This window comes from Mandrillus leucophaeus, unplaced genomic scaffold (assembly GCF_000951045.1).
Source record: "Mandrillus leucophaeus isolate KB7577 unplaced genomic scaffold, Mleu.le_1.0 Scaffold439, whole genome shotgun sequence".
In the NCBI taxonomy this organism is placed as follows: domain Eukaryota; kingdom Metazoa; phylum Chordata; class Mammalia; order Primates; family Cercopithecidae; genus Mandrillus; species Mandrillus leucophaeus.
Window position 1 is genome coordinate 600427 of NW_012104687.1, and position 16800 is coordinate 617226.

The 16800-nt window shown below is 49.5% G+C and overlaps 1 protein-coding gene across 1 annotated transcript in view; it reads right to left on the reverse strand.

Moving 5' to 3' along the window:
- Positions 1-1371: 1371 nt before the first annotated feature.
- SPEN (spen family transcriptional repressor) overlaps positions 1372-16800 on the reverse strand; it is a 68358-nt gene continuing 52929 nt past the window's right edge. The window contains exons 10-14 of the mRNA XM_011993969.1: positions 5572-13747; positions 4157-4666; positions 3796-3990; positions 2932-3090; positions 1372-2530 (exon numbers count right to left, since the gene is read on the reverse strand). Of these exons, the coding sequence (XP_011849359.1) occupies positions 2399-2530; positions 2932-3090; positions 3796-3990; positions 4157-4666; positions 5572-13747 (9172 nt within the window). The 3' untranslated portion in view covers positions 1372-2398. The remainder of the gene's footprint in view (positions 2531-2931; positions 3091-3795; positions 3991-4156; positions 4667-5571; positions 13748-16800) is intronic.

Below are 16800 nucleotides of genomic sequence, written 5' to 3' on the forward strand. Positions count from 1 at the left end.
TGCTGCCTATAGGTCCCTGTGGGGTGGGTGGGGAGCTGGCAGCTAGAACTGATGCCACAGAAAGGCTGTACCACCCAGGGACCAGCCTTCCTGGGAAAGTCAGCCCGTCCCTCTTGCTGAATGCGACTAGAACCAGAGCCAGGCTGGCTGCTTTGCCCCAAGTTGAGGAGTGGGCAGTGTACTCGGGCTGGAGAGACCTCGGCACCACGTGCCCCATGCCCTCATCCCATCTTGTTTGGAGGCTTCTCACCTGCTCATCTTTACAGCCTGGCCTCCCCTCGCCCCACAGCTATGACCTTGCTCCCCTTCTGCCCAGGTTGGGAAGTTGGGGAAGGGACCAGTAGGGGTGGCCACCAACTGCTTACCAGGGCACAGGCAACCCAGAGCAAGCCTGGCTTACAGGCCATTGCTGCCAGGCTTGGCTCAGGAGTCCTTCCAGCCAGAGTGGCCAGGTAGGCCAAGGAGAGTGCCAGGCCCAGGCCACTGCCCTGGCTCTGATGGGCCTAGGGGAGCAGATGGATGCTACACTTGCTTCAGGGTTACCTGGCCTGAGGACTAAGGCCAAGCCAGTGCCATCATCTTTTGGGAAGGTTCAAAAGATGGCATCTCTGCCACCAGGCTGGGGGCCCAGAAGGACAGGAAGGAGCAGCCAGGGGCTTTCATGGGGAGGTAGGGAGCTGGTGGAGCAGCTTTCTCACTCTTGTCAGCAAGGAGTCAGGAGGTACCATCTCGACTCCCTTCCTACAGTTGGCCCCGGCACCTGTGGTCCACCGTTCAGAGGGGGATACCATCTTCTCAACACCAGGACAGGCCCATTTGTAGGAGCCCATTGGTATTGCAAGTGAGACCACCAACTTTGTGGTCCCCATGTCCCTGCCCCAACTCCACAGCTTGTAGAGGATCCAGCTGCAGGGGAAGCCCGTCCCCAACTCCCATCCTCCTGTCTAGAGGCAGATACAGGATCATATGAGTCCCAAGGGGCCCCAGCAGGCCACTGCCTCTGCAGGAGCCAGCCTGTTTCACACTGGGAGAAGGGAAGAGGGGGCAAGAGACAAGAAACCAAAGCTTGCTAAGATGTTTCTGAGACGGCATGGGGTGTGGTTATATTCTGTATCAAAATTGGAAGTGCCTTGCACATTACCTAAGAACCAGTTAGGACGTGTGAGAAATGGTTCGGTGTCCGTGACAAAAATCTCCTTTGTACAAGATAAAATTATCCTTGGGGAGGAGTGACTAGGAGGCAGAAGGGAGATAGTTCCCATGTACAGACTTGGCATGGGGAGCAAAAGCGGGATGAGGGCTGACTGTTCCCATAAGCCAAGGACCCATGGTTCGTCCTCCCACCCAAGTGACAATCACATTCACACTTGGTGTGTTTTATATTTTTTAATAAAGTTTGTAATCCAATGGACACACAAAACAAAACTGCGCTGAGAAAAACAGTTTCATAAATTAATAAGTGTTAGGAAGTTGGGGAAGAGGTCAAGGTAACAGGAAGAGGGGTTAGCCAGTCTTTTTGTACAGGTGCCATGTGACACTTCCACATCGCGGGAGCAGGACCCGTGCTGTACCGAAGCGCACTTATACAAATGAGTGGGCAATACAAAGTCTGAATATGAAAATAAGATTTCCTCTGAAAACACATTTTTGGCACAGATTAAAAAAAATGTATGTCGGGGGATTTGATTTTTTAAGTCAGTATTATATATATTTATATATATTATATATTTATATATACACACATCCCAAGTTCTGCATATCCCACCAAGAGAAAACCTTTCTGTTTGCTCTTCAACTGTAAACTGTACATCCCGGTGAATCAAAGACGGTGGCAGCAGGAGAATTAAGGTGACGCATCCGAATGAGCAAGGGAGATGGGGGCGGACAAAAAACCCAATGAAATGTTCCTTGACCCCAAGGTCTCAGCAGAAGTTTGAAGTCCTTCCTGCGTTAGGAGCCCACGATGCGTGTCTACACACACCGAGGCATCCAGAGTGTCACCGCCTGTCTTCACTGCGCAAAAGTCCAAGTCACTAATTTAGTGCAAAGGCAGTTCTGTTTTCTTGTTTCTTAAAAACAAAAAAAAACTTTTTTCATTCCACTGCCCTGTTCCTTTTCTCCAAAAAGAGGAGAGAGAAACCCAGCCCCAGGGTGTCTGCGAGTCCATCGGTTGGTGATGTGTCCTTGGGCTAAAGCATCATGTAAACATACAAGGTAGCAGCACCACTCCCAGAGGAAGTCTGTCCGACTGAGCCGGGCGGCAGGACAGCGAGAGGCTGGCCGTCTGGCAGTGGAGTCTGTCCCCTTCGGCAGCTTCTTCCTCTGCTTGGCTGGGTTGTCCTTTGTTTTTACTGCAGAGCCCTGGGAAGATTCACTGAGGTGATAACCACTCAGTGGCTCACACGGAGGCAATGACAATCATGAGGTGGGGAGAGATGTTGGAGATGCTGGCAAGGAGGTCAGGGGCCAGGCGGGACAGGTGACTCTCAGAGAACTCACAAGGCGGGAAGATCTGCAGCACGTAGGCAGGCTGGAGACAGGATAGAGAGCAAAGTGGGACCCTCTCTTGACCCCCACAACTCCATTTCCACAGGGGGGCCCTGAAGAGGCCCAATGCTAAGAGCCAGGCCAAGTCAGTCCCCAACCAGCAGGTGTCAGAAAACTATATACAGGAACCCCCGGGGCCCTCTTCCCTATCTTTAAACTCATGGAAAACCTGTGTTCTCAGTGGTTCCCTGGGTTCTCTTCAGGATGGGTGATGGCGCCCCGCCCTATGTGCTCTATTGACTTCTGTCCAAAATGCCCCTTTACCCACCTCTGGGAAGCTCTGCGGCCAGATCTAGTGGGTACCGGAAGAGTCAGTCTACCTACCAACCCTGACCAGCCCCACCTGTGGGTGTATATGTGAAGGAAGGACACAGGACAACCGACCTGATTGGAGCCAGGGTTGGGAACGTTGATGATCCCTGCCGCCTGCTTAGCCTGCAGGTAAGTGATGAAGGCAGCCTTGAGGGACTCGGTCTGGCTCACAACATCCTCTTGGTCGCGGCCACAGGGCAGAGCCAGCAGCAGACAGTAATCTGTCTCCACCTGAGGCAGAGGCCAGCCGCCAGTGAGCAGGGGCCTCTTAGTCAAACAGCAGCCCACATCCAACCCACGGTATCAGGTCCACAAAAACCCCCACCTCTGAGGTGACTTTAAAGTCTACCCTGATATTTGAATGAAAGAAAAAAAAAAAAAAAAGCTTTTTCAACCTGAGAAAGCTGATTTAAAAAATAATTTTTAAAAACTGTAAAGCCTTGTTTCTGGGTCTAGAGGTACTTTACATCCCCCGCCCCAAGTAGAAGCATAGTGGACCCTTCATTGCTCACTTCAGTAATACCGGCCAGGCACAGTGGCTCAGGCCTGTAATCCCAGCACTTTGGGAGGCCGAGGCAGCCAGATCACTTGAGGTCAAGAGTTCAAGACTGGCCTGGCCAACATGGTGAAACCTCATCTCTACTAAAAATACAAAAATTAGCTGAGCATGGTGGCGCCATGGTGGTGCATGCCTATAATCCCAGCTACTCAGGAGGCTGAGGCACAAGAATGGCTTCAACCCGGGAGGCAGAGGCTGCAGTGAACAGAGATTGTGCTGTTGCACTCCAGCTTGGGAGACAGAGTGAGACTCTGTTCCAACAACAACAACGAAGTTAACGCTTCCATGACAGATCAGGGAGATGGGCTGGCAGGGACTACCTGCGTCTTCCCTCCCTGTAGGTGGGGCAGTTGCTCACCTGGGCCTGAGAGTCTTACCGTCATCCTTCGGGCAACCCCTTCCAGCTGCGATGCCTCCAGCCGCATCCTCTGGGCGATCCTTAGTGGGGGCCCTCCTTCAGAAAGGGGCAGGGACCGATGGGCCAGGACATTGTTGCCAGAGACGAAGTGGAGCTGCACAGCAGCTGTGTCATTCTTCAGGGCCAGCAGGCCCTGCCACACGATGGGGTACTTCTGCTCACAGGGAAACAAACAGAAGTAAGCTCATGGCCGGAGGGCTGAACCACGCTGGACACAGCCAGAGGCTGTAGCTTGCGGGTCTGTTAACTAGGGAATCTTAGTACATTTGACATAGCATAAAATCTAGGGGCCAGGAAGGGCAGCCCCTGCTCATGCTTACCTTCAGAAGCTGAACCATATCCACGGGTCTCTGTGAAGTCAGGTGTGGAGAGGAATCTTGTTTGGGGGTTGGCTGGAATTCAGTGTGTGGCAGAACCAGTCCTGGTGGGGTGCTGGGGCCAGAGGTTGTTGGGACAAACAACGGCTGTTTTGGGGCAGTCTGAGTGGGAAGAGGGACTGGAAGGTCAGGCTTCATGGAGACAGACACAGGGGAGGGGAAGGAAGTTGGGCCTGTTTCTACTTGTGCCCTCTGAACCTGGGTATGAGGCTCAGGCGGCCTGTTTGCAGGTCCAGCTGGGAGGCGAGGCTGCTCTAATCCCGTCTGAGTCCCCTTTGCCTCCTGGGACACTTGAGGCATCTTGCCGCTTGGTGGCTGGCCGGGCTGGCTGAGTTGGGAGGGCGGGCAGGGTGGTGCTGTCTGGGCAGGCTGTGTGGACTGCACAGGCTGGGCTGGCTGTGTGGACTGCACAGGCTGAGGGGGCTGCAGGGGCTCACCTTCAGGAGGAGGGCCCTGGGGTTGGGAAGGAAGGCAAAGGGACAGAGTCAGTCTGTTGTGCACAAGACCCTGGGCCCAACAAATGATTCAAAGGGCCATAGCGAAAGGGTAAGATGTGGCATCTCCCATTAAGTCAGGCCCACAGAAGGAGCCTGAATCAACGGAGCTGCTCTCGGGGTTCCAGGTAAGGAGAGATCCCTGATTACCTGCCTCCCACTGACACCACCCAGCAAGAGCTCCCTCCCCATATGCAGAGCTCCCCATGATATAATCTAATTCTTTCATCTCAGGACTAAGAAAGCTCTTTAAACTCATGAAAAGATCAACATCTTTAGGAACTAGCTGACCAGTTCACTTGTACTCAACCACTATCTTTACCAAAAGGCGGATTTCTTTTTCTTTAAGTAGGGACAGGGTCTCACCATGTTGGCCAAGCTGGTCTTGAACTCCTGACCTCAAGTGATCTGCTGGCCTTGGCCTCCCAAAGTGTTGGGATTACAGGCGTGAGCCACTACGCCCGGCTGGTGTTGTTTTTGAGACTGTGTCTCACTCTGTCACTGGAGCGTAGTGGCACAATCTTGGTTCAATGCAACCTCTGCCCCCAGGGCTCAAGCGATTTTCCCACCTCAGCCTCCCAAGTAGCTGAAACCACAGGTGTGTGCCACCACACCTGGCTAATTTTTACATATATATATATATATGTATTTTTGTAGAGATGGGGTTTTGCCATGTTGCCCAGGCTGGTCTCGAACTCCTGGGCTTAAGCAGTCATCCTGTCTGGGCCTCCCACAGTGCTGGGATTACAGGCATAAGTCACCACACCTGGCCCCTGATTTCCTTAACACATCTTTGCTTAAAAGCCTGCTGAGCCCCACAAGCACATGCCCAAAAGACAGTGGGGAGATACCTGGCTGGCTCACCTGAGCAGCTGTCTTGGTCCGGGAAGGCAGGCCAACAGAGGAAGCAGCAGGAAACTGAGTGTGTGTGAGCTGGGCTGGGGGGTGGTAGGTGCGGATATCGCCGTACCGGTACTCTTGAAACAGCTCCCCGCTGGAGTGCACAATCTGCACCCCGTGGGTCACCACCACAGGAGGGGTCAGAGGCAGCCCCTGGAGTTGGTTACTGGGGGTAACTGTGAGGATACGGGCCTCACTGTGAGGGGCAGGCGCAGGAGCAGGGAGGGGGACGGGGACAGGGACAGGGACCGGGGCAGGGGCCGGGGTGGCTTTGGCATCTGGTGTCTTGGCAGCTTCCTTCCCTGGCTGCTGAGGGGCCTTGCTGGCTGGTGGCACCTTCACGACCCCATCCGCGGCCCTGGGCTGCTCGCTGACTGCTGTCACATGTGGATGCACCATGATCCTCACATCCCGCGGCACGGTATAGGGGTGCAGTCGGTACTCAGACTGCATGACTAGTACCTCTGACTGCACAGGGGCTGTGGCTCGAGCGACGGGAAGGTGATAATGCACTTCCTCCTCGGGAGGGTGCTGGGAGGCCAGTGCAGGCACGCCAGCTGGGGCTGGCTGCGGGGTGCTGGCACGCTGTGGGGCCCTGACCTCTATTTGCTGGGGCTGCAGCGGAGCCCGAGGAGAGTGAAGCGCTTCTGGCCGGATGCTGTAGGTGATACTGGGCAGCGTGGGAGTGTTCATTCTCACCTCGCCCTGCGAGAGGTGGCTCAGGGACACAGTCTGGGTGATGCTGTGGGGTGGCATGATGACAGACTGCTCTGGGTGGATGCTGGAGATGAACTGGGGCACTGGAATGCCTGCAGCCAGCATGACTGTGGCATTGGTGGAGAGCGCCGTGGAGGCAGTGCTGCTAGGGTGGCTTGCCCTTGGGAATGAGGACGGCCCGGGTCCACTGGGTCGAGGAGAATGAGCGTCGAGCTTTGCGGCTGCCAAATGGGAGACAGTTCGATCTGCTGGGATGCTGGGCCCCGAGGGGACATGGTTTACTTCTGTAGGCAGTTTGCTGGGCAGAGCAGGAGGGTGGTGGGGCGTAAGCGTGGACCCCAGGTTGGCCGGCTGAAGGACCTTGGTCTCAATTTTAAGGGTGACGGGGTCAGCAAGCTTTTTGTTTGTGGTGACAATGCTTGGGGTGAGGACCAGCTGGTTGTGAACCAGCACAGGGGGCGTGTTGATCCCCTGGGTGAGAACCTTCACTGTGCCTCCCTGGGTGACAGGCGTGGACACCGAGAGGTGAATGGGCTCGGGCTTCTCCAAGGATGGCCTATCGGCCTTCACAGACGAAATCACAGGAGAGGCGTTATATGTCTGGGCGGTCAGTACCAACGTGGAATGGGTGGCCACGTTTGCATAGCCTGCAGGAGCTTGAGGACCTTTGGATGGAGGCTGCGATGCTGTGACAGAATCCGGTTTGACCTGGGACTTGGACACCGACTGCTGAAATTCAATGTCCATTGCACTGGCCGGGGGGATCTGGCTGATCTTGGCACTGATCCGCTGTGGGCCTTCAGTCTTCTGCCCTGAATAACTCAGGAGCACAACCCCTTCGGAAGTGTTCACACGCAGTCCCGCCCCTGAGCCTGCGTCTGCTGGACGATCGTCGATCACAGGCATAGACCCTGGGTGAAACCTACTGTTTTCATTAGCACTTGCTCTCTGTTTGCACTTTGCTGACGGCGCAATCACTGCCCCTGCCATTGTCACCGTGCCTGTTGTGGCCGTCACGCCACCAGATGCAGCAGTAACCGCACCCGCTGTGACGGTCACTGCACTTGCTGTGGCATTCACTGCACTCGCGGCAGCATTAACCGTGCCTGGGGCGGCATTCACTGTGCCCACCGTGGCGTTCACTGGAGTGGTGAGAACATTCACTGGCCCCGTAAGAACATTCACAGGCCCCTTCAGGACGTTCACGGGTCCAGCAGGGGTGCTCACCAAACTTTTCAGTGTGGTCACTGAGCCCTTCACGGGACCTTTCAGGGCATTCACTGGGACCAGGGAGACATTCACCAGGCCAGTGAGCGCACTCACCAGGCCAGTGAGGGTTTGAGGAGCTGGTTTTGCCAAGGTTATCTTCTGTGAATTTTCCAAGTCAATGCTGACAGGCATCCGGCTAATAACAGAGGTAATTTTGGGAGCAATGACTGGAGCCACCTTTTCCTTGTCAGCAGCTACCGGCACCTCCGAGGCTTGTGTCTCAGAGTTGTTTGTCACTGGAGCTGTTGTTTTTTCTTCTAAAGGCTTTTTAGATTCAACTGGAGGGGGCGGGGCCTCATGTAGGCAAGGGGCAGCACTGACAGGCTCTGCAATGGCCGTGGTGACACTTGTGGAAGTGACACCTGTTGCAGACACATACTTGGGGTCCATGAGAATCTTCCTCAGGGTGCTGGAGCTGGTGTCGACGTCAGAGGCCTTTGTGTCTGGGGGAAGAGCTGGAGATGGAGTAGACTGAGCCCGTGACTCCTCCTGCCTTGTGATCCACTCTGTCACCTTAGTAGGGGGGCTCTGATGTGGGATCCCCCCAGAGGAGACAGGGGGTGAAAGCTTTGCTGCAGTTACAGAAGGCAGTGTGGGTATGGGGATGCTTGGATCGCTGGGTGGGGTCACCGGGTCACTCTCAATGATGGAATGCACCCTGAACCGGGCTTGAGGTTCCTCATCCACCGGCACTGGCTGAGGGGGCTGGGGAAGGTCTGGGGGCACAGATGCTTTGGTTGGAGTCCTTTCCTCAACACTGATTTCTTGGGACGAATTCTCTGTGGAGGGAGTCTTGCTTGGGTCAGAAGTACATGACTGAGGAGGAGTGGAATGGGGTTTCTCACTCTGCTTTTCTTCCTGTGGGGCTTCGGGGTGCTGTAGTGTTGTCCCCTCATTTGCAGCAGGACTCTCGCCTTGAGCTTGGTCAGATTCAGGGACATGGCTCTCTACAGGCACCACCACTTTCTTGTTTGTGTTCCGTTTGCGGCGTGATCGAGTTGTCTTCTGGCGCCCTTTGTCTTTCCGAACAAGAGTGACTTCCACTTCTTTAGACCCTTTGGCTTCTGGCGCCGAGTGTGAGGTTTCACTGCTATTTCCTCTGGCTTCCTTGCTATCTGTTGGGCCTGCTGAGGGGTCAGGAGCATTGACTGGCGGCCTCGAAGATTCTGTAGCAGCCTCAGTTTCCAGGATGCCAGATACAGCCTCATCCGTCTCCATTCCTTCCTCAGAAGGCTGCAGCGCCTGTGCACCTGCGTGGGGCTGCAGATCTGTCTGGGATTCTCCAGGAAAAGGTGGAGGTGCTGGGAAGTTTTCTGGCTCCCCAGAAATGTCATTGATGATGGAGCCAATGGCCGCAGCCAGCTCTGTTTCACTTGCTTGGTGTGCAGGCTTGTCCCTGTCTTCTGGGGCAAGGCCCTCTGGTGCATCTGCCTTATAGGCAGCAGAGGCAGAGGCCTCGGCAAGCTTTGCGATGTGTTCCACGGCCTGCTCCAGCTCCATCTGCTTGGCTAACTGGGTGGCTTCTGGGGACGGCCCAGAGGCAGACGCATCTTCTTTCTCTGATTCCTTGTCTGGATCAACTGGATCACTTTTCAATTGGGATGATAAACCATCCTCCTTTTGGGGACTCTCACTTTTCTCAGGGGAGACTGCCACCACCCCGGGTTCCCTCTCCCCTGCCTGTGCTGCAGCCCCCCTGGGACTGACAGCAGCATCCACATTTTTCAGACTTGTAGATTTGTCCACTGCTAACCTGGAGTTTCGAGATCTTCCTCTCTTTGATTTGGAGTTTTTTTCAGGGGCCGGTTTTTTCTCTACAACTTCAACAGGGGCGGCTTCAGGGGGATTTTTGTCTGTGCCAGCATCTTTTCTGTCAGATTTCTGTTCGCTCCCTGCCTCTTCCTCAGCAGCCTTGGGTTCCGTGGGGCTCTCTTTCACACTTATTTGGGGGCCCACCTCAGTGGTGGCCTCAGGACGTGCAGCATCCACCTTCGGTTCATTTCTTCCCTTTTTCCCTTGGGGGCCACCACCAGCTGCAGTTTTCTGGGACCGTGGGGACCGCCATCCCTCAGGTGGCTTGAGTGTTTCTGCAGGTTCCTTGGTCTCGTTCTCCTCCTCTTCATCGGCTCGCCGGCGTGTCTTTGGAGGCCTTCCCCTCCGAGGGGTGGTGGGAACCGCCGCGGCCTCCTGAAGCTCTCGCTCCAATCTCTTTCTGGTCACTCTTGGTTGCTCAATGGGCTCTTTGACAGGAGAGCGGTTTTCATGGTCACTCATGGTTGCATAGACGCTCCTTACATTACGGCGCCTTGTTCGGCTAAGAGGCAAACTTGGTTCGGGATGTTCAAGGTCTGCAGCAGAGTTTTTAGAAGCAGTCCTTGTAATCTTCTCTGCCTCCATCTTCAATTCCAAAAGCTTCTGTGCTTCTCCCCGAGGAGAATTGGACCGCTTGAGTTTTTCCCGGTCTATCCTCTCACTCTTCCTTGTGACGGGCTTCTCCACGATACTCACTGCAGGTGCCTGAACAGGGGTCTTTGAACGCTTGCTTTTGTTTGGCTTTTTATCCTTTGTAGCAACTGGAGGATCAACCTCTAAATCTTCAGAAGCTGGGGGCTGAGCCTCAGGAACAGCTTCAGCTTTCTGGTTTGCATCAGGCTCAACATCTGCAGTGGTGTCTGGCTTTTCGGCCTTTGGCTCACTGGCCTCCTCAGACTTCTGAGCTGGTTTTGAAAGTGGCTGGGTACTGTCAGGCTCTGGATCTACATTGCTCTCTGCCTGGGAAAACGAGGCCCCGGGAGTTGGAGGCTTGGCATCCAGATAAGGCAGCTGGTCACCTGATGAACCTTCCTCAACACCTGCCGGAATCACAGCAGCTTCTTTATTGGGGTCTGCTCCTGGGGGCAGGTCCACTTGTTCCGGCTGTTCCACAGGGGCAGGAGCAGGTTCAGACACAGGCTTTGCTTCTTCTGAGACAGTGGCTGGCTCCACAGTCTTATCTTCTGTTACCAAAGGCGCCTCTACCATTTTGTCACCAGTGGTCTTCTCTAGTGCTGATGGGGCTGACTCTAAAGTTGCGACTGTGACACTTGGAGGCCCAACGGAAGGTGGAGTTTTTAGTTCTGCATCTTTATTCTCAGGAGCAGATTCTGGGGTCTTGGGATGATTCTCTATATCTTCCTGTTTCTCAACCTCTTTGGGTTTCTGGTCTTTTTCTTTTTCTTTCTGTTGCATTCGTGTGAGCTCCATAAATCTGCTATGGAACAGAACTACTGGTTCTTGAATGGAATCAGTTGTGCTGTTTGCTCCCTCAGATGTCTGCTTACCATAGATCCTACCAGAAATGAAGTCAGAGTCTTCCTCTTTTCTCTCTAGATGCTGCAATCGCTTGGAATCTTGTTCAAAGATTGAGCTGTGTAAAAAACGAGAAGCAAACAATTCCTGCCTCTCTTGCTCTTCTTCTTTATGGTCCTCTTTCTTATCATCCATTTTCCCTTCTGAATCAGTCCTAATTTTCTTCTTTTTCATGTACCAAGATGGAATAGGTCTTGGAGCAGAGTCAACCTTTTCTTTATCTTTGTTGTTTCGAAAATTTGCAAATCGAGAGTCCCAATCAAGAAAAGACCAATTTTCTTCACGAGATGAAGAGAGGGATTTAGCTCTTTCAAGCAAAGCTTTAGTGTCTGGTGTGATTGTCTTATCCAATGCAAAAGAGTAAAATTTGTTCCTTTCTAAAGAACTAGAGAGTCTTTCATCTCGCTCACGTAGCTTGTCTTCTCTGTCCCTCAATAAAAAAGACAATCGAGAACTTTCATATAATGCAGAGGCTCTGGGTGAGTGGGATTTGTGTTCACCATCTTCATCAGAATCAGAAGGCACCTCACCAGGTTCCAGATCTCGTACAGACCTTTTTCGAAGGCTATCTCTCTTAATTATGCTGTTTGGGAAACTCACATCAAATCTGCTGGCATCTTGTTTCATTTGAGAGTCCCAACGATTTAGTTCATCTTCAGAATTCAAGACAGATAGTTTTATTTTGGCCATATCTGCCATCTGTTCTCTCCTGCTAGAATCATAAGGATTAAATTTTAAAGACTCTTCCCTGACTGTTATGTTAGAATAGGGGAGGACTTTTTCATCTACTTTAGGAGACCCCTTTACTGACATTAGCCTAGGGGAGCCTATGGGATCCTCGTCTTCATGGAAGGAACCATGTCGGACACTGGGAGAACAACCAGTCCTTTCAGAATCTTCGCTGATTTGGCGTGAACTTCTGTAATTCCGTTCTCTCTTGGTGCAGATATCAAAATCAACATGATCCATCCTTTTCTTTTTGCTGGGAGGAGAGTCATCGGTGACATCTTGAGGGGGTTTGCCTACCTCGTGAACGAGGCTACGTCTTTCATATTCATCTACATCTTTTTTAGGACTGCCAAACTTCTCAGACTTGGCTATTTCCATTTCCATCTGCTGTTTCCTACGACTCTGCTCCATTTGTTTTCGGTAACTCTGCGTGTGATCGATGTCAATGCCAATTTTTTCTTCAGTATTTACTGAATGTGATTTCTCTTGGCCTGATTTACGTTCAGGTGTTTCATCACGAAGACTGCAGTAGTTTTTCCTAACGTCTTCTCTCTCTGGTCCTTGATCATCTAATACCTGTAGCTGTTTGAGCTGTGGTTTTGAGGGAATGGGTTTTTTTGATTGGATTTCTTGATTTTCCACAGATTCACCTGTTGGTTCTCCCAGTCTTGCTTGTAGGTCTGAGCTGGGCCTTGAGCCAGACCCAACAGAAATACTGGCAAGCTCCTGACAGTCTTTGGGGCTGGCAACAGTATTAAGTCTGTCCAGTTTGATTTTTTTAGATTCTCTTTTAAGAATTTCTTTCCTCACAGGCTTTCTTTCGGCCTCTCCTTCCCTCAGCAGAATGACCTCTCTAGAGGATACGTCAGGCTGCTTTTTTGAAAGCATGCGAGCATCCTCCATCTCTGGACTGCTTTTCTTGACCTCTGGTTTTTGCTTTTCTGCTTTTAAATTGGAATCTGCAAAGCGCCTTTTCCTTGCTTCCAGCTTTTCCAGATCCACAGCACTTACCCCGTCTGCAGCCTGCTCAGGCTTGAGGTGCTTCCTGGCTTTAAGCCTGCCCTCCTTCTCCACCACTTCAACATGGCTTGAAAGCCCCTTTTCCTTTGGTACTTTCATTCTAACAGATTCCAGTTTAGACAAGTCAGACTTTGCAGGCTCCGTCTGAGAGACCTGAAGTTTCTGGTCCAGGGCTGAAGATTTAATAGTGTCATTATCAAGCTTGGCTTTCAACTTTTCCACAGGAGTGTGGTCAATGACCTTTCCCTCTTTCTCTTTCACTCGAGTCAAAACCACGCAAGGCATGAGTTCTAGGCGGTTTTTTGCTATTCCTTCTTTGTCAGCTTTCTCTCTGCTCAGTTTATTAGAACTCCTTGGCTTTTCAGGGCTTTGTTCTCGTTCATTTTCTTGGTCGGTTTCTGAAGACTGAGAACTAGGGGAGTGAACCTTTCCTTTGCGTTTTTGCTTGTCAGTTTTGTCCTTTTCCACTTTTTCCTTCCGTATTAAGCGTCTCTCTCTCTCCACTCTCTCGGGATCAAAAGTTCGTTCTTTGTCTGTCTTTTCATTTTTTGTATAGCGCTCCAAACGAGATTTGTCAAGTTTCTCATATCTTGGAGGGGAAAGTGAGCTACAGCTTCCACTCCGGTCTGAGGATCGGCTGTAAAGCCTCCTCTCAGAATCACTCGGCAACCTCTCTGCCTGAGAGGGAGACGCTCCAGGACTCTGTGGACGTCGCAAGTGAACTGGACTTTGACTTCGTTCAATTGGCCTCCTCTCATGGTCTCTGTCCCGGTCGGACTCAAATCTTTCACGTTCTCTTTCTCGTTCCCTTTGCCTGTAACTATATTCCCTAATATCTTGTTCATAAGGATCATTCCTGTAATCCCTGTATTCCCGAGGATCATCGTAGTATCGTGATTCATAGTAGTCTCCTTGGTAAGTTTCCCATTCTGAATAAAACTCTCTCCCTCGAGCTGGATAGTCCCGCCTGGAATCCTCAGGGTAAGTGCCTGGAGTTCGAACACTCTCATAATATGTACGATCTTGGTTATAGTCGTAGGATGCCCTTCGTTCCTCTCTGCCAAAAAATAACAAAGATATTAGTTCTTTTGTTTCCTCATCACTTATGCATGAAATCATACACGTGAAATCAGAAATTCCTGCTTCTAAAAAATCTTTGACATTATTTAATCATTTGTGAAACGATTAGTTTGTAGTGGTTATCCACTATAGCTTCAAGTAGCTACTAGGCACTTGAAATCTAGCTAAATTGAGATGTGTAAAATACACACTCAATTCTGTAGACATAGTTTATAGAAAAACAACAACAATTTAGACCGATTATATGTTGAAACAATATTTTAGATATATTAAAGAAAATTAACTTCACTTTGTCTTTTTAATGTGGCTACTAAAAAATCTAAAATTACATACACAGAACTTATATAACTTACATTATGCTTCTATTGGACAGTGGTGATTCAACCCTTTTTTAATGTTTCTGGTAACTCCGGCGTGTGACAAAGCAGACACTAGTTACTGGACAATATCCCCACACTCCTAAGTCTCCCACAAAATTACTATATAGAATAATAAAAAGATATTCTTACCACAACTTGGAATAAATCCACTGTTTAGAAAAACAGATAAAAATTTTAACTAAAATCTTACCATCTATGTGACTTGTATGATACTGGTAACACTTCTATCTAATTCACAATTTTTAAAAAATACACTGGAACCTGGTTAAACTCTCTGAACTCAGTCTCCTCACTCATAAAATGATGGTAGCTTTTCCTCATAAAGCTCTTAAAAAGATTAAGATAATATCTGTAAAAACTTTCCTAGCATAATCCTAGGCAGGCACTTGGCCTCAGTAAATGTCACTTTCCCCTAGGCTGCCAACTAACAAACCAGGGATGACTGCAAGCACCGAGAGAGAACTCCTCCAGTTTTAAGGAACTCACCACAGGTTTTCTCCCACAGGGACCTGTCTGGTGCATTCAAAATAGGATTAAATTTACACACAAGAACATATATTATATGAAATTAAATACACCTGTAACAGAGGCCAATTACTTCCTTCACTTGTTCATTCTCAGCAATGTTTGTTCTCTCACGTAGATACACCTGGCTCATTCTAGACAATATTACCATTAGCAGCTCACTGAAAGAACACTAGAACTCAATCCCCATGAAGTTACAGGCTTTGTCTTCTTGGCCAAAATTTTTCTAGCTCTTACAAGAGCACTTGGCTCAAAGGATTCAACTGACTATTTGTTGAAAGAATGAACTTTAGAAAAATATATCAAAGCTGCTACTAAATAATGTTCCAACTCCTTTGAACAGCAAACGAAGCATCTAGACAGAACATTCCAACACTGGAAACATCGATAACACATTATTTTATCTATATCTATATATGTGTGTGTGTGTGTGTGTGTGTATATATATATATATATTTTTTTTTTTGAGACAGAGTCTCACTCTGTAGCTCAGGCTGGAGTGCAGTGGCACAATCTCGGCTCACTGCAACTTCCACCTCTGGGGTGTAAGGGATTCTCCTGCCTCACCACCACCCCACCCTACCCCACCCTCACGAGTAGCTGGGAATACAGGCATGCACCACCACGCTTGGCTAATTTTTTTGTATTTTTGGTAGAGACAGGTTCACTGTGTTGACCAGGCTGATCTCAAACTTCTGACCTCTGGTGATCTGCCCGCCCCTCCCAAAGTTCTAGGATTACAGACATGAGCCACCATGCCTGGCCTATTGTATGAACTTATATTGAACTTTCTCCGTTCAAAGAAAATACTTTATTGTGTATCTATGACATTTGGTTTAACTGGATTCAAGATGATCCTTCCATAGCTCCATGGGAATCAGATTCCTTGTCTAAATACTGACCAGCCAGCTCATAAATAACTGTTACTCGGCATGGAATCAGGCTAATTTAACTCATTACTACCATAAATACATACTTTGGGGATGTATTTTCCACATGAAGGTGAACACATTATATACCTTCTAATATTATAAAGTGAATAAGACACCTAGAATGGTCATTAGTTTACTGCCTATATTAATGGTAGGCTTGAGTCATATTTTAAAAACACAGTATCAAGGTATCTTTTTAATTAAGCAAACTAAAACTACATCTAAAAATATGGGGCAGGCATTGTAGCTTAGGCTTGTAATCCCAGCACTTTGGGAAGCCTGCTTGAGGCCAGGAGTTCAAGATTGACAGGATCAACACAGCGAGACCCCATCTCTACAAAAAAAAAAAAAAAAAGAAAAAAATTAATAAAAATTTAAAACGCAGTAACATGAAAAAAAGTTTTGGAGGGCAGAAATATATGTATAAACATTCATGCTGGAGCACTGTTCAGCTTAACAAATATTTATTTTGCTGGGCCCCATGACAACAAAAGAAATAAGCAGTCCTGCCCTCAAAGAATTCAACAGTTTAAGCAGGGACAACACAACTGGCACTTGGACCATGTACGGGGACACTGAGGAACTGCAGAAAGGTTCAGAGAGAACTCTGTTCACAAAACCAAACAGTATCCAAAGTACCATAAGTAGATGTCATCTGAATCACAATGTGACCCTGTAAATTCATCTCAAGAACCACTATGGTAAAGGGTAAGCTCAATACACTAGCAGGTAGGAACCCTAGGTTTATCCCCAGCCTAGGCCCTTAGTGGCCTGTGACCTTATTAGCAAAAGTTCTTTCCATAAAAAGGGTTACATGACAAAGTATGTGATGGATCAAATGAAGTACTACTCAGAAAATGGGAAAGTCTTGTGCAAATACAGCTGTTATTTGCATTCCTGAGCTGAATTATCATTAGCATTAAAGCATTTTTTTCATTCATGCATCAACTATTTAGTGAGATAACTTCCATTCTAGAGAAGAGGCAAAGTTCCTCAAGGTCTACGCAAGAAATGCATTCCATAAGCACTGCCGACTGAAACCACACGGGACAAACCTGGGTCACAGTGAAGTCCCACACCCTCCTGCTTCCTCATGAGGAGATAACAGCCATTTGAGAAGGATAAATAACCATGAGAAAAAACACAGAACAAACCCAAAGCCAGTTAGTTCATCACTAAAAAAAAAAAAAAAA